Raw genomic sequence first — 19,251 nt, forward strand, 5'->3', positions numbered from 1 at the left:
GGCTCATAACCCTGCACCCCAGAACCTCAATGACCTGAGGGCCACAAGGCCCTTCAAGAAGAGTGGAATGCCATGCCTCAGCAAACAAGAAGTCGACTCGTGAAAAGCATGAGACGTCATTGTCAAGCTGTAACTGATAGTCAAGGGCACATGACAAATTATTGAGACATTGACATTTTTTGTTGTGGTATACCCACCACTGTTGTTGGCTTTTGTTTCAATAAATTGTTTGAGATGAGGAAATCACCATTGCATGCTTCTACATAAATGCCCTACTTTCATGATATATGTACCATATGTATGTATATGTATATGTATGTATATGTATATGTATATGTGTTCATGATATGTAGCGTGAACTTTTGACATTTTCCATAAATTTCACCCAAAAGCCAAATATCCTTTTGTAGCGTCTCCAGGTTGGCTCACTTGCTCATGGGGTCAGTTGCATCCTTCTCAAAAACTCAATTAACCATTACGCAGCTCACAACTAAACTATTTCACTTATAGTTATTTCATTTTGACTCAACTGACATGCTGTAACTCACGGGAGCCAGGCTCCGGGATGTCTGATGGCTCTGGATAACCAATGACCCCCACAACAAGACGGGAGACAAAGGAGGAATCCTGCCTCCATGAATGTTGGAGTTCTGCAGACCATCAGTACTGATAGCCCAGCCTCACACCCCTGGAACTTCATCAACTTGTGACCTTAACATGCAAATCACCCTGCGCCTAGCAGTTTTACTGCCGTTAAAAGTCAACAAGAATTCCCTAATCTAAACCAAATCAATGCCTTGACCGGGGGATGATCAAAGTTCTGACTGAAGACACACACACACACACACACACACCCAAATACACATACACACACACACACACACACACACACACACCCCCAAAGCGTCTGGAAATGCTCATTCTGACCCCCACACGCACACACATAAGGAGAGTTCCTTTATTCAAGTTTCAATAAAACAATAGTAAAACCCTACCTGACCCATACCTAACACACCTGTATATGTATTCCCCTTTTTGCCTTTATATTTTTATTGTTGTATTACCACTCATGACCTGTTGTTCTGTGTTTTTATGAAACAGAACAATGTTTTATAATATAAGATTGTATGTTTAATTGCCTATACCCAGTTTCCTCTCTTCTCATACTGTCTCTTTTGTGTCTACTATCAAAATGATCCTCTTTTACTTTTATAAGCAATAGTGTATGCCATATGGTCATCCAAGTACATAACATGAGCCTACTATACTTTAATTGAAACTTTATCCATTCCCCGACTTCACCATAAAGTATGCAAATGAGTGACCGAGCGGAGACAAAGAAACTCTTTCCCTCCAAAAGTTTCAGGTGTTGGATTGGTCACTCTGAAAAACTGGGCGCAACCAAGGGATAAATAAAAACCCTAAGCACCCATCTATCGTTGCTCAGCTTTTTACTCAGCTCAGCTCGGTTCGGCTCGGCTCAGCTCGGCGCGGCTCGGCCCCACAGGGGCCGACCCCCTCTCCGCTCTGCGGTCGGGGGGGCCCCCGTGCGCCTTTCCTTCCCGGCACGACCTCATCTATTGTCGCCCGACTTGACTCCGATCTTTCTTCGGGACAAGACTTTCACTTTCTTCTGAGACTTTGCCGGCAGCTTCAATCGAAGAACTTTTGTTTGCACCACCGAAACCTTTTTCGTTCCAGCAGAATCTCTTGCTTACTCCGAGGACTTCGAATCTCCGAACCTACTTGGTCCACTACATCAGGACTCTTATCAACGAACCAATGCAAGTAAAAGTTACTAATTATTTTAGATTCGCAATTTTAAGCTGAAGCCCCTTCATTAAGGCGAATCCTAATTACCCTGACGATTCTCACACGGGTATAACCAAAACTAGATTTGAAACTTGCCATATTTGATCTCTTCTCTATTTCCTTATCTCCTTCTCTCTCTCTCTCTCTCTCTCTCTCTCTCTCTCGTTCTGATTTCCTCCGTATTCCCTTCCTTACTATCTATCTCTCTTTACCTCCTTATTCTCTCTCTATAGGCCTTATTCTGTCTTTTATGTATGTGTCGTAGTTAGTATGTGTTGTGTGTTTCTGTTTTATTAAACGCATTTTATTCACGAGTGATTGTCTCTGTGCTTTGCTCACAGTTTCAGGGTCCCTGAACATTGCTCTTGCTACGTACTAAATTACAGCTAGTACTTTATAAAGTAGTTATTCTTTCCTGGCCAGGAAGATAAATTTCCCTGGAATTAATACATAATTATACTGTCTGTTCGGTGGATGAACAAATCAAATAATTATGTTATTGATTCTCTAACAGTTAGTTCTAAAACACCCATTTCAATATTTATAATTAATTATAACCAGTTATAATTACACTTAAATATTTAAATTTTGAGATAAATTCATTAGACTTAACTTTTTGTGAGTAGTGTATATATAATCAACTTTGTGTAAGATGTAAAGAGGACTGAAACAGAGTATATAGTGGCTTACCCTGGGAACACTGGGTTTAAGATGAGTATAATCTGGGATAAGATGCAGACTGGACACACTAGAATACGTAAAACATATTTATATACAATATGGAATAACCACATTGATCTTTCACTGTAAGACAAAAATATCTGGTACGGTGCAACACATTTCACAATAGCAGCATGCAGCCGTGTGTGTGCATCCATCCATCCATTTTCTATACCCACTTTATTCCTAATTAGGGTCACGGGGATCTGCTGGAGCCTATCCCGGAACACAAGGCAGGGGTACACCCTGGACAGGTTGCCAGTCCATCACAGGGCCACACATAATGACAGACAACCACACACTCCTATGGGCAATTTAGAATTACTAATCAACCTAACGTGCATGTTTGTGGACTGTGGACTCACACTGTCCATGCAGGCATGGGGAGAACATGCAAACTCAACACAGAAAGGCCCCTGCCTGTTCAAACTCGGGATTCAAACCCAGGGCCTTCTTGCTGTGAGGCACCAGTGCTAACCACTAAGCCACCGTGCTGCCCCTGTGTGTGTGTGTGTGTGTGTGTGTGTGTGTGCAAATAAGTGAAAACTAATAAAGGTTTTAAGAAAATTTATTATAAATTTTACAAATGCTAGCTATTTTATTTCTGATACAAGCTATAAAACCATAATATAACACAAAAAGTCCCATAAGACAATGTGTGAGCACTTCTTACCACCTCAGTGTGTACAATCATCTGATCTAAAACCTTAGAGTTAAAATTTGATTGAGTTAATAAAAATAGTCTAATAAGCTCTATATTAGCAGCTAACATATTGTGTCATTTTAGACAGAAGTACAAAGTCAAATAAAATGTCAGGTTTCCACAGCCTCATGGTGATTACAGAGATTACAGAGGCTAGTGTTGATTGAAAGCTACTTTTTTTTTTTTTTCTTTTTCAGTTATTTTGTGGTGTACACTACCAGTCAAAAGTTTGGACACACGTTTTAATTCAATATTATTTGTTTAGGGATTTATTTTCTACATTCTTGAATAATACTGGAGATTTAAAAACTATGAAATAACACACATGGACTTAAGTAATCCATATGTAATGACAACAAAAAAGTCAGTTGTTATTTTAAGACACGAAGGTCAGGTGTTCTGGAATAGTTCTTGCAAGAACAGTACTGTCAAGTGCATTTGCAAAACCCATCAAGCACCATGATGAAACTGGCTCACATGAAGACCATCCCAGTAAAGCAAGACCAAAACTTACCTCTGCTGCAGAGAAGTTCATTTAGAGTTGCCAGCCTCAGAAATCACCAATTAACAGCACCTCAGATTAGAGCTGTTATGAAGGCTTTACAGAGCATAAGTAGCAGACATATCTCAATATCAACTGTTCAAAGGACATTATTGTGTATTTCGGCCGCCTTCAGCATTGTTTTACAATGTAGAAAGAAATAAACATCAGGAAACTGGTAGTGTATGTGATCATCAGTGTACTATCTCTCTCTCTCACACACACACACATAATGAATAAATAACACATAAATAACAGATCAAGATATTAGCACACATAATGGTAGCAAAAATATCAGGAGCTTAAACCACCCAAATAAAATTTAACGCTATGCAGAATTATTCATGTGAATGACAGACAAAATTACAGAAAGTGAATGATGGTTTCATGTAAAACTGCATAGTTGTGTATAACAGTTTTATATAAGTAATCGATTAATTATCAAAACAAAAATCCCTGCAGTTACCTCTTACATTTAGTTATGTGAATAAGATAAGTAATAAAATAGCATTTTTTTAACTTTTCAGCTTTGTACATTTTTGTCTGGATACTGTCAAATGAGTATTTGTTTTTTTTTACATGCAATCTACCCTATACAGACTCGCTACTTCTTAAACTTCTCCCAGCAAAAACAAATCATGCACAGAAATACAGCAAAGTAATCAAGTCTAAATAAAATATCAAGCTGCATGCCTCTTTAGTGTAGCAATATGGTTGTCTTAAAACGTGACATTATTTTAAACAAATTTTTTAGTGAACTATGGTAAAAAATATAATTGAACCCATCAATGAACAGGTAAAGTCTGTTGACTACACCAACGAGCCATAACAATAAAACCCACAGATGACATAAAAATATAATCAGTGTTATTCATAACGTCACCTATTGTCATATTTTTTTGGATATATTAGGCAAAAAATTAACAGTCAGTTTAGTATTGGAACTAGGGAAGTGTTAGGATTTGATTATTAACATAGTACCTGACTTTGACAGTGACTAATTTGTGACATCTAGATGATTCGGTCAGAGCATCTCAGAAATGTCTTTTGGGGTGGGGTTAGTACCTACCAGATCTGGTTCAAGGATGGCCAATAGGTGAACCTGCAACAGGGTGCCCAATGCTCACAGATGCTCACTGGGAGTGAATCGTAGCCCATTTGGTCCAATCCCATTGAAGTGCTAGAAGGTGTCAGAATACAAAATACAGTGCAGTTCTTGCTGCATATGGCACTGCATAGTCTCAAACTGGTCAGAATGCCCATGCTGTTATTTGTGCACTGCCAAAAAAGCCTACAATGGGCATTTGAGCATCCAAACTAGACACTGTTCAATGGAAGAAAGTGGCTTGATGTGATGAATCACATTTTCTTTTACATCAGGCAGATGGCTATGTGTGTGCCATCATTTACTTGAGGAAGAGATGGCACCAGGATGCACTATGTGAAGGAGGTAAGATGGTAGAGGCATTGTGATGCTCCTAGCAGTGTTCTGCTAGAAAATCTTGAATCCTAGCATTCATGTAGATGTAAATTTGACACATTGTTCAAGACCAGGTAGACCCCTTCATGGCAGTGGCCTTTTTCAGCAAGATAACGTGTCCTGACATACTGCAAAAATTGTTCACAAATGATTTGAGGAAAATGACAAAGCATTCAGTTTGTTTAATTGGCCTCCAAATTCCCCAAATCTCAAACCGCTCAAGCATCTGTGGGATATGCTAAATAAACAAGTCTATTCCATAGAGGACTCACCTTGCAACTTACTTAATGGACCTGCATCATGGTTCCAGATACCACATAACACCTTTAGAGGTCCTGAGGAGTCTATGTCTGATGACTCTAAGTGACACAATTTTGGCGACACAATAATTTACTGTTATGGCTGAAGAAGGAACTCACTCATTTAACGCTCACTGCTCATGTAAACTATTTTATTTATAACTGATGAAATATTTTGCACATATTAAATTATTCATTAGCCATATAACACACAACACAAGTATTAATAATCTTATTATTAAAATATTAATAATCATTAATACAACAATAGATTGGTGAAAGTTCTGCTGAGCCAGTTGTATGTAGACAAATTAATTCTGCTTTTTGAACACAACACCAAAATTTGGGAGTTCCAGTTGCAGATGTAGGTGGCACAGACACAAACCACCATTTGCCAGTCATAAAGACACAGACAATGGCAACAGGCCCATCTATGCCCAATTAAACAAATGGGTTCTTGAGGGGGCCAAAGCTTTGTAATGGCCAAATTTGTAATGTCCCTGTCGTGTGAATTGCCGGCAGTCAACATGTATAAACTGACAAATAAAATGTGGTTTGTATCACACCATGAAGGAAGCATGTGTATGTGCTCACATGCTCAAAAGTATAGGCCCCATTCACACCAGTCATTAACAGCCATCTTGAGTGGTCGGATCATAAGTGGACAACTATCCTGTTCACTCATGGCACTAAAACATATCTGATTATTACATTAGCCTGCTATGCTTATTTTCAGAATTCAGAGACCCACAAATCATAATTTATCTAGCTTTATGGACTCTGTGGTATGCTAAAAAACTTTAAATGAGTCCCTGTCTTTGAAAGGAGACAGAGCTGAGTTTACAGAGCCATGCGTCAATGTATGGTAGTGTGCATTTAAGTAATACAGCTGAAAAGCAAAAGTAAAACAAAGCACATCTTTTTAGTTCCTCAAGCCTGTCTCTAGTTTCCTCTGTTCACACATCAGAACCATCACAATGGAAGGCAATTCTTGGGTGCTCATGGATGAGAACTAATAGTTTAATTAGAGGAAAATGAAGAAGAAAATACACTTTTTGTCTCTGATATGCATATACAAAAACTGCCCCATACAATCTAAACCTCCCCATAGACTTCACTTACATCATATGAAAGAAAACCTCTGTGGATTTTTACTTTAACAGGATTTTAATTTTTTGAAAATTTGTTCCTCTAAGAAGTTACTTTTTTTTTCATGGCATAAATCACACAAAGATTTTGAAAAAGAAATTCTCCAAGCATAACCAAATGGGGTAACCTATTGCTGCACATTTTGATACTGTTTGTTTAAAATTGACTCATGAGGGATACATTATGACGAACCCTAAAAGTGTTTTTTTTTCTTGATGACAAGATATAGTGTTCATAAGCTCCCAGGAACACGCTTTATTAATGACAGTCTGTCATTGTTTGTGAATGGGCTTGAGCTTTTACAAAATGTTTAGAGGTAAATAATGTGGTGTGGAAAACTACTATTCATCTACAAATAAAAGTATATATAATAATTGTACATATAGTTCACAAGACATACTGCACATATTCAATAAGCTCATCCCTAAAGCACAGCAATAATTTTATTAAAAGAAAAGCTTGCAAATATCAATTAATTTATTATTTAAAAAAAACTTCCTTTTTGTCCATCTTTTCTTTCATTCTTTGGTCCCTTTCCAAGTGTTGTGGACAAAACTGTTCAAAGCCTGTAAAACCCCTTTACACAAGCCATTTTCTATAGTCCATCACATCACTCATCAGACTCGTACCTGTGGAAGAAGCACAAAGGAATATTATTATAATTAGGGTTGTCAAAATTAACATGTTAATAATGCGTTAATGCAAATTCATTTTAATGGCACTAATTTTTATTAACACGCGATTAACGCAGCACACATTTTCTGTTTGACCCTTGGCCTTGCCCGTAGTTTGGGAAATGGGAGATGCAGCAGCAAACCAAAATTGAGGAATAAAAACATCTTCTTTATATATAAAACGATGTTTGATGGTTCTGTCGACAAGACAATGTCTGCATTTATTGATTTATTGTCGATGTGAATTAAGTCATCACCGCAGCACGTCGAGATTAAAATATCACTTGATGGCGAAGCATACAACTGATGCAGAGAGCTCTCCTGCCCCTCGCCAAAGGCAGACAACACTAGATTGTTTTCAGCGGAGATATGATGTGAACCTGTGTTATGTTCTTTTCTTCATGTGTTTAATAGTCATGAACAAGTTATTTGAAAAACATGACTATGTTCTTTATGCTTTATATTTAAAGGTGGTTTCAGTAATAAATGTACACTTTGCATGTTTAGAAGAAGTTATCTGAAAATGTTAACAGGCTTGTGTAAGTAAATAGCTCAGTGCAAAGAAAGAAGTAATTGTTTTTTATGTTCTTTTTTTTTCATATGTTTAATAGACATGAACAAGTTCTTTGAAAAATATCTATGAACTTTGAAACATGTCTAGTCTTCATGCTCTATGTTGAGTATGGTTTCACTAATAATAAACAACATACATTTCAATATTTGTCCATGCCCATGTTGATTAGAGTATTAAAAACTAAAAAAGTATTAATTTAAGGTACATTAATTAATTAAGTTAATGAGATTAAGAATTAAGTTGCGATTAATCATGAGTTAACTCATGAAAATCGTGCGATTAATCGCAATTAAATATTTTAATCAATTGACAGCCCTAATTATAATATATGGAGTAAAACTGACATCTCGATTCACAGGTTTAGTATTTTATTATTATTAATTTCAACTTTTATAATATTTTTTAAAAATGCAGAACTAATTTAATCATGAATATTGTCCAGTTAGCTATCATTTTGTGTTTTATTAGTGAGATTATTCAATAAGCTTACTGCACATGAAGTAATTTTTATTAGATTTATGTATCAACATAGTATCAACATTAATTACTTTAGATTGCATATACACTACCAGTCAAAAGTTTGGACACACCATCAAATTCCATGGTCTTTCCTGATGTTTATTTCTTTCTACATTGTAAAACAATGCTGAAGGTGGTCGAAATACACAATAAAGTACTTTGAACAGTTGATATTGAGATATGTCTGCTACTGATGCTCTGTAAAGCCTTCATAACGGCTCTAATTTGAGGTGCTGTTAATTGGTGATTTCTGAGGCTGGCAACTCTAAATGAACTTCTCCTCTGCAGCAGAGGTAAGTTTTGGTCTTGCTTTACTGGGATGGTCTTTATGTGAGCCAGTTTCATCATGGTGCTTGATGGGTTTTGCAAATGCACTTGACAATACTGTTCTTGCAAGAACTATTCCAGAACACCTGACCTTCGTGTCTTAAAATAACAACTGACTGTTTTTTGTTGTCATTACATATGGATTACTTAAGTCCATGTGTGTTATTTCATAGTTTTGAAATCTCCAGTATTGTTAAAGAATGTAGAAAATATATAAACAAAAAACATTGAATTAAAAGGTGTGTCCAAACTTTTGACTGGTAGTGTATATCAGACATAACATTATGACCAATGATAGGTGAATTGATTTTTGTCCTTTGTGAAATTGAATATTTTGTCCTCAAAGTTGATGTGTTAGAAGCAGGAAACATGGGCAAGTGTAAGGATTTGAGCTTGACAAGGGACAATTTGTGATGGCTAGATGACTGGATCAGAGCATCTCCAAAACTGCAGCTGTAGTGGTCAGTATCTATCAAAGTGGTCCAAGGAAGGAACAGTAGTGAACCTGTGACAGGGTCATGGGTGGCCAAAGCTTATTGATGCACGTTGGGAGCAAAGGCTGGCATGTGTGGTCCGATTCAACAGACAAGCTACTGTTGTTCAAATTGCTGAATAAGTTAATGCTGTTTCTGACAGAAAGGTGTCAGAATATACAGTGCATCACAGTTTGTTGCGTATGGGGCTGCATAGCCGCAGACCAGTCAGGGTGCCCATGCTGACCCCATTGCACCCCCAAAAGCTCCAACAACAGGCATGTGAGCATCAGAACTAGACCACGGAGCAATGGAAGAAGGTGGCCTGGTCTGATGAATCACATTTTCTTTGAAATCAGATGGATTGCAGGATGCGTGTGCATCGCTTACCAGGGGAACACATGGCACCAGGATGAACTATGGGAAGAAGGCAAGCAGGCAGAGGCAGTGTCATGCTTTGGGCAATGTTCTGCTAGGAAACCTTGGGCTCTACCATCAATGTGGATGTTACTTTGACATGTACCACCTACCTAAACATTGTTGCAGACCATTTACACTCTTTCATTGAAACGGTATTCCCTGATGACTGTGGCCTCTTTCAGCAGGATAGTGCGACATGCCACAAAGCAAAAATGGTTCAGGAATGGTTGAGCACAGCAATGAGTTTGAGGTGTTGACATGGCCTCCCAATTCCCCAAGTCTCAATCTAAACGAGCATCTGTGGGATGTGCTGGACAAACAAGTCTGATCCATGGAGGCCCCAACTCACAACTTCCAGGATTTAAAGGATCTGCTGCTAACATCTTAGTGCCAGATACCACAGCACACCTTCAGGGATCTAGTGGAGTCCATGCCTCGACATGACAGGGCTTTTTTGGCAGCAAAAGTGGGACCAACACAATATTGGGCAGGTGGTCATAATGTTATGCCTGATCAGTGTATACAGTGCCTTAGAAAAAGTATTCATACCCCTTGAACTTTTCCACATTTTGTTACATACATTACACCCACTAACCTTAAATGTATTTTATTGGGATTTTATGTGACAGACCAACACAAAGTGGCAGATAATTGTAAAGTGGAAGAAAAATGATAAATGGTTTTCAAAAGTTTTTACAAATGAATATCTGAAAAGTTTGGCATGCATTTGTATTCAGCCCCCACATCAATATTTTGAAGAACCACCTTTTGCTACAATTGCAGCTGCAAGTCTTCTGGGACTTGTCTCCACCAGCTTTGCACATCTAGAGAGTAAAAGAAAAATTTTCGCCCATTCTTCTTTGCAAAATAGCTCAACCTCAGTCAGATTGGATGGAGAGCATCTGTGAACAGAAATTTTTAATTCTTGCTACAGATTCTCAATTGGATTTAGGTCTAGGCCTTGACTGGGCCATCACGGTGGGGAAGGTGTGTTCAGGGTGATGTGCAATGTTAGTTTTCCGCCACACATAGCATTTTGCATTTAGGCCAAAAAGTTTGGCCAATTTTGGTCTCATCTGACCAGACCACCTTCTTCCACATGTTTGCTGTGTCCTCCACATGGCTTGTTGCAAACTGCAAATGGGACTTCTTATGGCTTTCTTTCAACAATAACTTCTTCCATAAAGGCCAGATTTGAGAAGTGCACGACTAATAGTTGTACTGTGGACAGATTCTCCCATGTGAACTGTAAATCTCTGCAGCTCCTTGGCTACATTGGCTACTCTCTGATTAATGCTCTCCTTGCCCAGCCTGTCAGTTTAGGTTGTGCCATACTCTTTCCATTTTAAGGTGATGGATTGAACAGTGTTCCATGAGATGTTCAAAGCTTGGGATATTTTTTATAAACTAACCCTGCTTTAAACGTCTCCACAGCTTTATCCTTGACCTGTCTTGTGTGTTCCTTGGGCTTCATGATGTTTGTTCACTAATGTTCTCTAACAAACCTCTTACACATAAGTGGACTCTACTAATTAAGTGACTTCTGAAAGAAATCGGTTCCACTTGATTTTTATTTGTGAAAATGATCATTTTCCTTCCGCTTCAGAGTTATGTGGAAGAGGTCAAAGTGTATGAATACTTTTGCAAGGCACTGTAAATACATATGCAGGTGTCTTCAAACTTGTAATCAGTCTACTAAATCAGTCTCTTAAAGAGTGAAAAGAAGTCACTGTCCACCCTGTTGCACTCACCCCCATTGTTATGAAGTGCTTTGAGAAGCTGGTTCTAAGTAATCTCATAGCAAGCCTGCCACCTAGACTGAATCCACACCAGTTTGCCTACTATCTGAATAACTCAATAGAGGATGCCATTTCCACTGCTTTTCATCTAGCTCTCACCCTTCTGGATAATAACAAAACATACATTAGGATGTGACTTCAACTCTGCATTTGATACAGTCATTCCTAGTAAGTTTATCACTAATTTCAGTGACCTGGGAATCTGCACATACATATGCAGTTGGATTATGGACTTCCTAACAAATAGACCTCAGACTTGGGTAATCACATTCTCAACTCGTATCCTGAACAACAGCATCCCACTGGTTGCATGCTGAGGCCATTGCTCTACTCCCTGTTTACCCATGACTGTGTTCTGCAGCATAACTATTGTATATTTTATATTATATTGTATGTTTTAAGTATTCTAGTGTGTCCAGTCTGCATCTTACCCCAGGTTATACTCATCTTAAACCCAGTGTTCGCAAGGTAAGCCACTATATACTCTGTTTCAGTCCTCTTTACATCTTACACAAAGTTGATTATATATACACTACTCACAAAAAGTTAAGAATATTTAGCTTTTGGGTGAAATTTATGGAAAATGTAAAAAGTTCACATTACAGTGATATTATATAATGAAAAGTGGGGCATTTAAGTAGAAGCATGCAATGGTGATTTCCTCATCTCAAAGAATTTATTGAAACAAAAGCCAACAACAAAAAATGTCAATGTCTCAATAATTTGTCATGTGCCCTTGTCCATCAATTACAGCTTGACAACGAAGTCTCATGCTGTTCACGAGTCAACTTATTTTCTGCTGAGGCATGGCATTCCACTCTTCTTGAAGGGCGGCCCTCAGGTCATTGAGGTTCTGGGGTGCAGGGTTACGAGCCTCTACACGGCAATTTAGCTGATCCCATAGGTTTTCTATGGGATTCAGGTCTGGAAAAAGTGCAGGCCACTCCATTTGAGGTACCCCAGCCTCCAGCAGCTGTTCCCTAATGATGCGACCTCGATGAGCTGGAGAATTGTCATCCATGAAGATGAAATTAGGCCTGTGTTGCTCATGCAGGGGCACACTGACTGGATTAATGATGTTATTCAGGTAGTATTGGCTTGTCACTGTACCATTCACAAGATGTAGGGCAGTTCTGTATTGAGTAGACACACCTGCCCAGACTGTAACACCACCACAACAGTGGCTGATGCATAGCGCTCTCCTTGACGTTTTCAACATCGTTGGCTGCCATCATTTCTGCTCAACGTGAATTGACTTTCTTCAGAGAACAGCACTGAGGCCCACTGGTCCCTCGTCCAGAGTAAATGCTCACTGGCCCGACGCCTGTGCCTGGTGGTGTGGTCAGGTACCCTTGCAGGTCGTCTAGCACGCAGACCACGCTGATGTAAACAGGTTTGGAATGGTCTGATGTGACACTTGGGTGCCTCTCACCTCCCTTAAATCTGCCTGGATTTGAGTGGCATTCATCATCCGGTCCCGCAGGGCACTGTTCACAATGAAGCGGTCATCAACGTGGGATGTGGCCAAAGGACGTCCACTTCGCCCAACTTTCACAACACGTCAACTTTGCAGACCAAATGTTCACTTGCTGCCTAATATATCCCACCCACTAACAGGTGCCATGATAGTCCTGGGAAACCTACAGTATACACATATATTCACACATATATTCATCTGTTGCTGTCACCATGCTGTCAGTCAGCGGACACAGATGAATCAACTTGTACTGCCAGACCTTTTTTCTTTTGGTTTTTAGCCCAGTGCATGATTTATTTATCATGAATTATTAGCACCTTATTTCACAGTGATGAGGGCCCTGTGATGAGAAAATACTTTCCTAAGCAGTTTGCCACTTGAATTGCAGCTTCCCTCACTGTCACAATCTCCACCCACTTTTAAAATCAACAAAGACCAAGATGTAAGCATTGCCAGGCAGTGAGTCATGCAGCAAAGGGCCAAAAAAACAAATTGTGACATAATCCCTAGGCTTCTTAGGCCAAATAGGGGCCATTAGTCCAGCAGGCTTTCTCTGACTCAGATTAATCAGTTGGCAGACTGTGCAAGAGTCTACATATTTTTTCATCGTAGATGCCATTTAAGGCCAAAAATAAATGAGTTTCAGTCAGGCTGTGGTATTAGCAGCACTTTGGTGATAATATCCCAGCAAGATCTCTCTGATAGATGTAGGGGCTTATAGCCTTTCATTTCAAGTTTCCAAAACATTTCAAGGCATGGATGCCACAAGCAGTTTTGGGATCATTGAAGTGCAGTAGACCATCCTCAATGGAATATTGAGAACAATAATCAATGTCACTGTCCTGTTGGATTGCAGCTTTGATTTTGCAGAGAAGCTCACCTGTAATTTGATCATTGAGCTGTCTTAAATGTGATGGATCCATATGGGTCACTGAAGACAGTGTACAGAGACAGCATTGTCAGATAAGAAATATATTAGTGACTCATCATATGTTCGGTGCTTCCTCATGACAGGCTCTGTTCCACACAGGAACATCAATTTTATGTGAGCACAAACAGCTTTTTGGTCTGGCAGGCATAGTCTTGTATAAACTAGCAATAATAGCTTGTTAAGCCCCAAATCTACCCCACTTCTTTTCCGCTAATAGGGGTTTTAAAATCTGTAGCAGCCTTCACTTTATCTTGGTCTGGCAGGATGCCACTTGGACAGATGTGATACCCCAAAATCATACGTTTACAGCAAAACTGGCATTTGGCTAGTTTAGTGATCAACCTGGTGGGCTTCTCTAATGTCATTAAGATGTTACTCGAAAGTGGGCAAAGCCAAGGCAATTATTCTGGGCTGACGGAGCCAACCACATGACATCCTTATGGTCCCCAGCTACAAGACATGACTTTTGATGCACCATGCTCAAACACAGGTAGGCCACTTTGTGTGACATATCTCTCTTGCTAGCACAGTTGGAGAGGTCCAGGCCTTCTGTCAGCAGGTCCCCCAGTGCTAGCACACAGCCCCAAGGCATCCATCCCACTCCCCACTGGCATCCACTTCAGAAGGATTGGCATGGATCTCTTCGTGCTAACTCCAAAGTCAGCCCATGTCATCAAGTACCCTAAAGTAATCTCACTTCAGAAAGCCACCTTAGGCAACATCACTAGATAGCTCATTCTACTCTTCAGCTGTGCTGAAATCCAGAAATACATCGTAATTGACACAGAGACTGACAGGGTGGCCAAGCGATTCAACCAAATTCTGAAGCAGATGGTACAGTGGGACCTCCTCCTGCCCAACATCCTCTTTGCCATCTGGGAAATACCACAAGCCTTCACAGGCTTTTTCCCCATTCAAACTCCTCTTTGGGCAGCAACCTCAGGGACGGCTGGATGTGGCCCAGAAAGCTTGGGAGGAGCACTTGCTATTTGAGTACATCCAGGAGCTAATCAATTTAGTGGCTCAGATCATCCAGGGAACACATGAAGGAAGCCTAGAGATAATAACATAGGGTGTTCAACAGGGCAGCCCTGCCCAGGAGTTCCAACCAGGTGATCACAGGTGATCAAATGCTCCTCTTTGAGTCTAATTATGCTTTTAATTTCCTGGCCCACTGCAGGGCCTGTACACGGTCCACAAGACATCCACTTCCACCTGCAAACACCCAGTGAGCACACACACACCCAATTGTACCATACCAGCCAACATGAGTGGTGCTCACAGTTCCTATGGAGCATACATTTTACACAGATTTTTACAAAGATTTGTAAAGAAGTGTAACTATTTATATAGGCAAACTGATTGTTTAAATATATTTTAAATATTAAAATAGGCCTAACCTTTGTAGTCTTTTCCTGAGCTCCTTAATCTGGTCATTCTTCTTATTCAGAATCTCTTTCATGTTCCGATACGCAGCTGTCTGTTGAAACTTCTTTTCTAGTTCCTATATAAACACAGACAATTATCTTTTGTAAAGCATATTTGTATGTCCATAAGTATGAGTAACACAGTTTAAAATCATGTTTATTTATTCTTATTTATTATTTTGTTTTTTTAATGAAATTTGCTAAAGCTGACCTTTAAGTATAAAATGATCAAATTGTATATCATAAATCATTGCAGAACCATTTACATTTGTGAATTCATGAAAATTATTTATATTTATTCATAGACCTACAAATATACTGATAATAATAATGATCTCCATTTCTCATTCAAATTTTCCACAGTAGGCATTACTGTTTATATTGGTCTATTATTAAGACACAATGTGACATGATGTTATACTATCTCCACTATTAATGTTGGTATAGGAATTCAATTCAATTTATTTGTATTGTACCATGCAGATGTGTTGCATTAGTTTCTATCTTACAGCTATCTTGTATATGTGCAGTTAACAGCAAGCATAAAATCAGCCTCAAAATGACTGACTAATGTACACTTCACCTTGACTGACTTTAAATCAAATAATTTACATGCATTACTGCACGTTTGAATATAGCATATACCGTCTAGCTTAAATCTTCTTCTTCTTTCGGCTTTTCCCTTCAGGGGTCACCACAGCCAATCATCTCTCTCCACCTATCCCTATCTTCTGCATCCTCAACACTTACACCCACTAGCTTCATATCCTCATTTATTACATCCATATACCTCCTCTTTGGCCTTCCTCTTTTCCTCCTGGCTGGCAGCTCCATGTCCAACATTCTCCTACCAATATACTGACTCTCCCTCCTCTGGACATGTCCAAACCATCTTAACCTGGCCTCTCTAACTTTGTCCCCCAAATGTCCAACATGAGCTGTCCCTCTGATGTACTCATTCCTAATCCTGTCCAACCTTGTCACTCCCAAAGAGAACCTCAACATCTTCAGCTCTGCTACCTCCAGCTCTGACTCCTGTCTCTGTCTCAGTGATACTGCCTCTAAACCATACAGCATGGCTGGTCTCACCACTGTCCTGTACACCTTCCCCTTGATTCTTGGTGAAATTTTTCACACAGAACTCCCGACACTTTTCTCCACCCATTCCAACCTGCCTGCACTCGCTTCTTTACCTCTTTCCCACACTCTCCATTACTCTGGACTGTTGACCCCAAGTACTTAAACTCCTATACCTTCTTCACCTCTTCACCCTGTAATCTTACTGTTCCACTTCCCTCCCTGTCATTCACACACATGTACTCAGTCTTACTATGACTATTCCTCTTCTCTCCAGCGCAAACCTCCACCTCTCCAGGTTTTCCTCCACCTGCTCCCTGCTCTCACTACAGATCACAATGTCATCTGCAAACATCATTGTCCAAGGAGACTCCTGTCTGACCTCCTCTGACAACTGGTCCATCACCATAGCAAACAGGAAGGGGCTCAAAGCCGATCCCTGATGCAGTCCCACCTCCACTCTGAAGTCCTCTGTCTTCCCTACAGCACACCTCACCACTGTCCTGCTCTTCTCATACATGTCCTGCACCACTCTGACATACTTCTCTGCTACTCCTGACTTCCTCATACAGTACCACAGCTCTTCTCTTGGCACCCTGTCATACACTTTCTCCAAGTCTACAAACACACAGTGCAACTCTCTCTGACCATCCCTATACTTCTCCATCAACATTCTCAGAGCAAAAATTGCATCTGTTGTGCTCTTTCTGGGCATGAAGCCATACTGCTGCTCACAAATTTCCACTACCTTCCTTAACCTAGCTTCCACTACTCTTTCCCATAGCTTCATTGTATAGCTCATCAACTTTATCCCCCTATAGTTGCTGCAACTCTGCACGTCACCCTTATTCTTAAAGATCGGCACTAATACACTTCTTTTACATTCCTCAGGCATCTTCTCACTCTCTAAAACCCTGTTAAACAGACTAGTTAAAAATTCCACTGCCGCCTCTCCTAGACACTTCCAGACCTCCACCGGGATGTCGTCAGGACCAACTGCCTTTCCACTTTTCATCCTCTTCAAAGCCTTCCTGACTTCATCCTTTCTAATCTACTTTCTGTTCCACAGAGTTCACCCCTTCTACTCTTTTTTCCCTCTCATTTTCCTCATTCATCAGCTCTTCAAAGTACTCCTTCCATCTCCTCCGTACACTCTCCTCACTTGTGAGCACCTTTCCATCTCCATCCTTAATAACTCTAACTTGCCGCACATCCTTCCCATCTTGATCCCTCTGCCTAGCTAACCTGTACAAGTCCTTCTCTCCATCTCTACTGTCTAACATAGTGTACCACTCATCATATGCCTTCTGCTTGGCCTTAGACACCTCCCTCTTCACTCTGTGCTGTAACTCCTTGTATTCCTGTCTATTCTCTTCAGTCCTGTCCATGTCCCACTTCTTCTTGGCTAACCTCTTCCTTTGAATACTATCCTGAACTTCCTCATTCCACCACCAAGTCTCCTTATCTTCTTTCCTCCTTCCAGATGACCTCTGCTTACAGACCATCAAAGTCATGCTACACACCACCATCCTATGCTGTCTGGCTACACTCTCTCCCACTACCACTTTACAGTCACTAATCTCTTTCAGATTGCCTCTTCTACACAGGATGTAGTCTACCTGTGTGCTCCTACCTCCACTCTTGCAAGTCACTCTATGCTCCTCCCTCTTCTGAAAATAAGTGTTAACCACAGCCATGTCCATCCTACTGTCGATTTGCATGGTTAAATTTGGCAATGTTTTATGCCGGATGCCCTTCCTGATGTAACCCTCTCTATTTATCTGGGCTTGGGATCGGCACAGAAGTCACTGGACTGTGACCCCATGGCTAGATTACCATCTAGCTTAAATGGTTTATGTTTATTGTGCTTTTAGCAGACATTCTTAACCAAAGTGCCTTCATGACTACTAGGATAAGCTTGTGAAAATCATTAATTTTATATCATTGCCATTAATTAAAAGCTATGAAAAATAAAGCAAGTAAGGTAACACAAAACTATAAATTAAAACAAATAAAATTAATTATTTAATTGTGTCAAAAGAAATGCCAAATATAAACAGAGGACAGCTTTTTTGATACGTTTGTAAATGGGTCACTCAATGGTAGTTTTAAAATATGGTTATTTCTTTTAAATGCATGTGATCAGGGTCTGGTTCCATTCAAAATGCCTATGAAAAGGACCCTGATGTGACCTACGCAAACACAAAATAAAATTAATTGATTGAATATGATTATGTTAAAAACAGAGGCATAGGCAGTCCACAAAATCTATCCTTATACTGGGTAGGGAATGTCACTTTTGAAAAACATGATTGAGATTTACATTATATGTTAAGATGTAATAACTTCTATAAATTATGATATTCAACAATATTCATTGCATTGTAGCATTTTATTGCCAGTGAAATATATTTATATGGCTGCAGTTTTCACTGGGTGACCACTGAAAAGCAGAAAAGTTTATTTTGTTTTTTGCAAACATTTACAATTCACCAAAAGACTGATAAAAGATGTCAAATCTATTAATAACTGTGCATGGCTATATTAGAAATGATAACAGTGCTTTGACATATTGATGTAAGTTGAATGTGCAACATAGCAATATTAGCTGTACATTGAACCTAAGGAGCATTTAGAATACCTTCTCAGCAAGGGTGAGCTGATCTTGAACACGGAGCAGCTCATGTTTAGCTGACACCAGGCTGTCCTGTAGCTCCTTCTGTGATGCAGAACTGGCACTGAGTGTCTTCTCAAAATTTATCTGCATGGCTGCTACAGTGTCTTCCAGTTTAGAAATCTCCTGAGCATGAATGGTGTGCTGAAGGACAAAACCAAAAAAACAAAAATAA

The 19,251-nt window shown here is 39.6% G+C and overlaps 1 protein-coding gene across 2 annotated transcripts in view; it reads right to left on the minus strand.

Annotated features, from left to right (window-relative positions):
• Positions 1-5,679: 5,679 nt before the first annotated feature.
• lztfl1 (leucine zipper transcription factor-like 1) overlaps positions 5,680-19,251 on the minus strand; it is a 42,735-nt gene continuing 29,163 nt past the window's right edge. Inside the window, exons 8-10 of one of the 2 annotated variants that reach the window (XM_058376612.1) lie at positions 19,044-19,220; positions 15,299-15,402; positions 5,701-7,333 (exon numbers count right to left, since the gene is read on the minus strand). In XM_058376612.1, coding sequence (XP_058232595.1) covers positions 7,315-7,333; positions 15,299-15,402; positions 19,044-19,220 — 300 coding nt within the window. In that variant the 3' untranslated portion in view covers positions 5,701-7,314. Of the gene's footprint in view, positions 7,334-15,298; positions 15,403-19,043; positions 19,221-19,251 lie in introns of both variants that reach the window. The other variant, XM_058376611.1, reaches the window with a different exon arrangement.

Source organism: Hemibagrus wyckioides, linkage group LG23, assembly GCF_019097595.1.
Source record: "Hemibagrus wyckioides isolate EC202008001 linkage group LG23, SWU_Hwy_1.0, whole genome shotgun sequence".
Classification (NCBI taxonomy): domain Eukaryota; kingdom Metazoa; phylum Chordata; class Actinopteri; order Siluriformes; family Bagridae; genus Hemibagrus; species Hemibagrus wyckioides.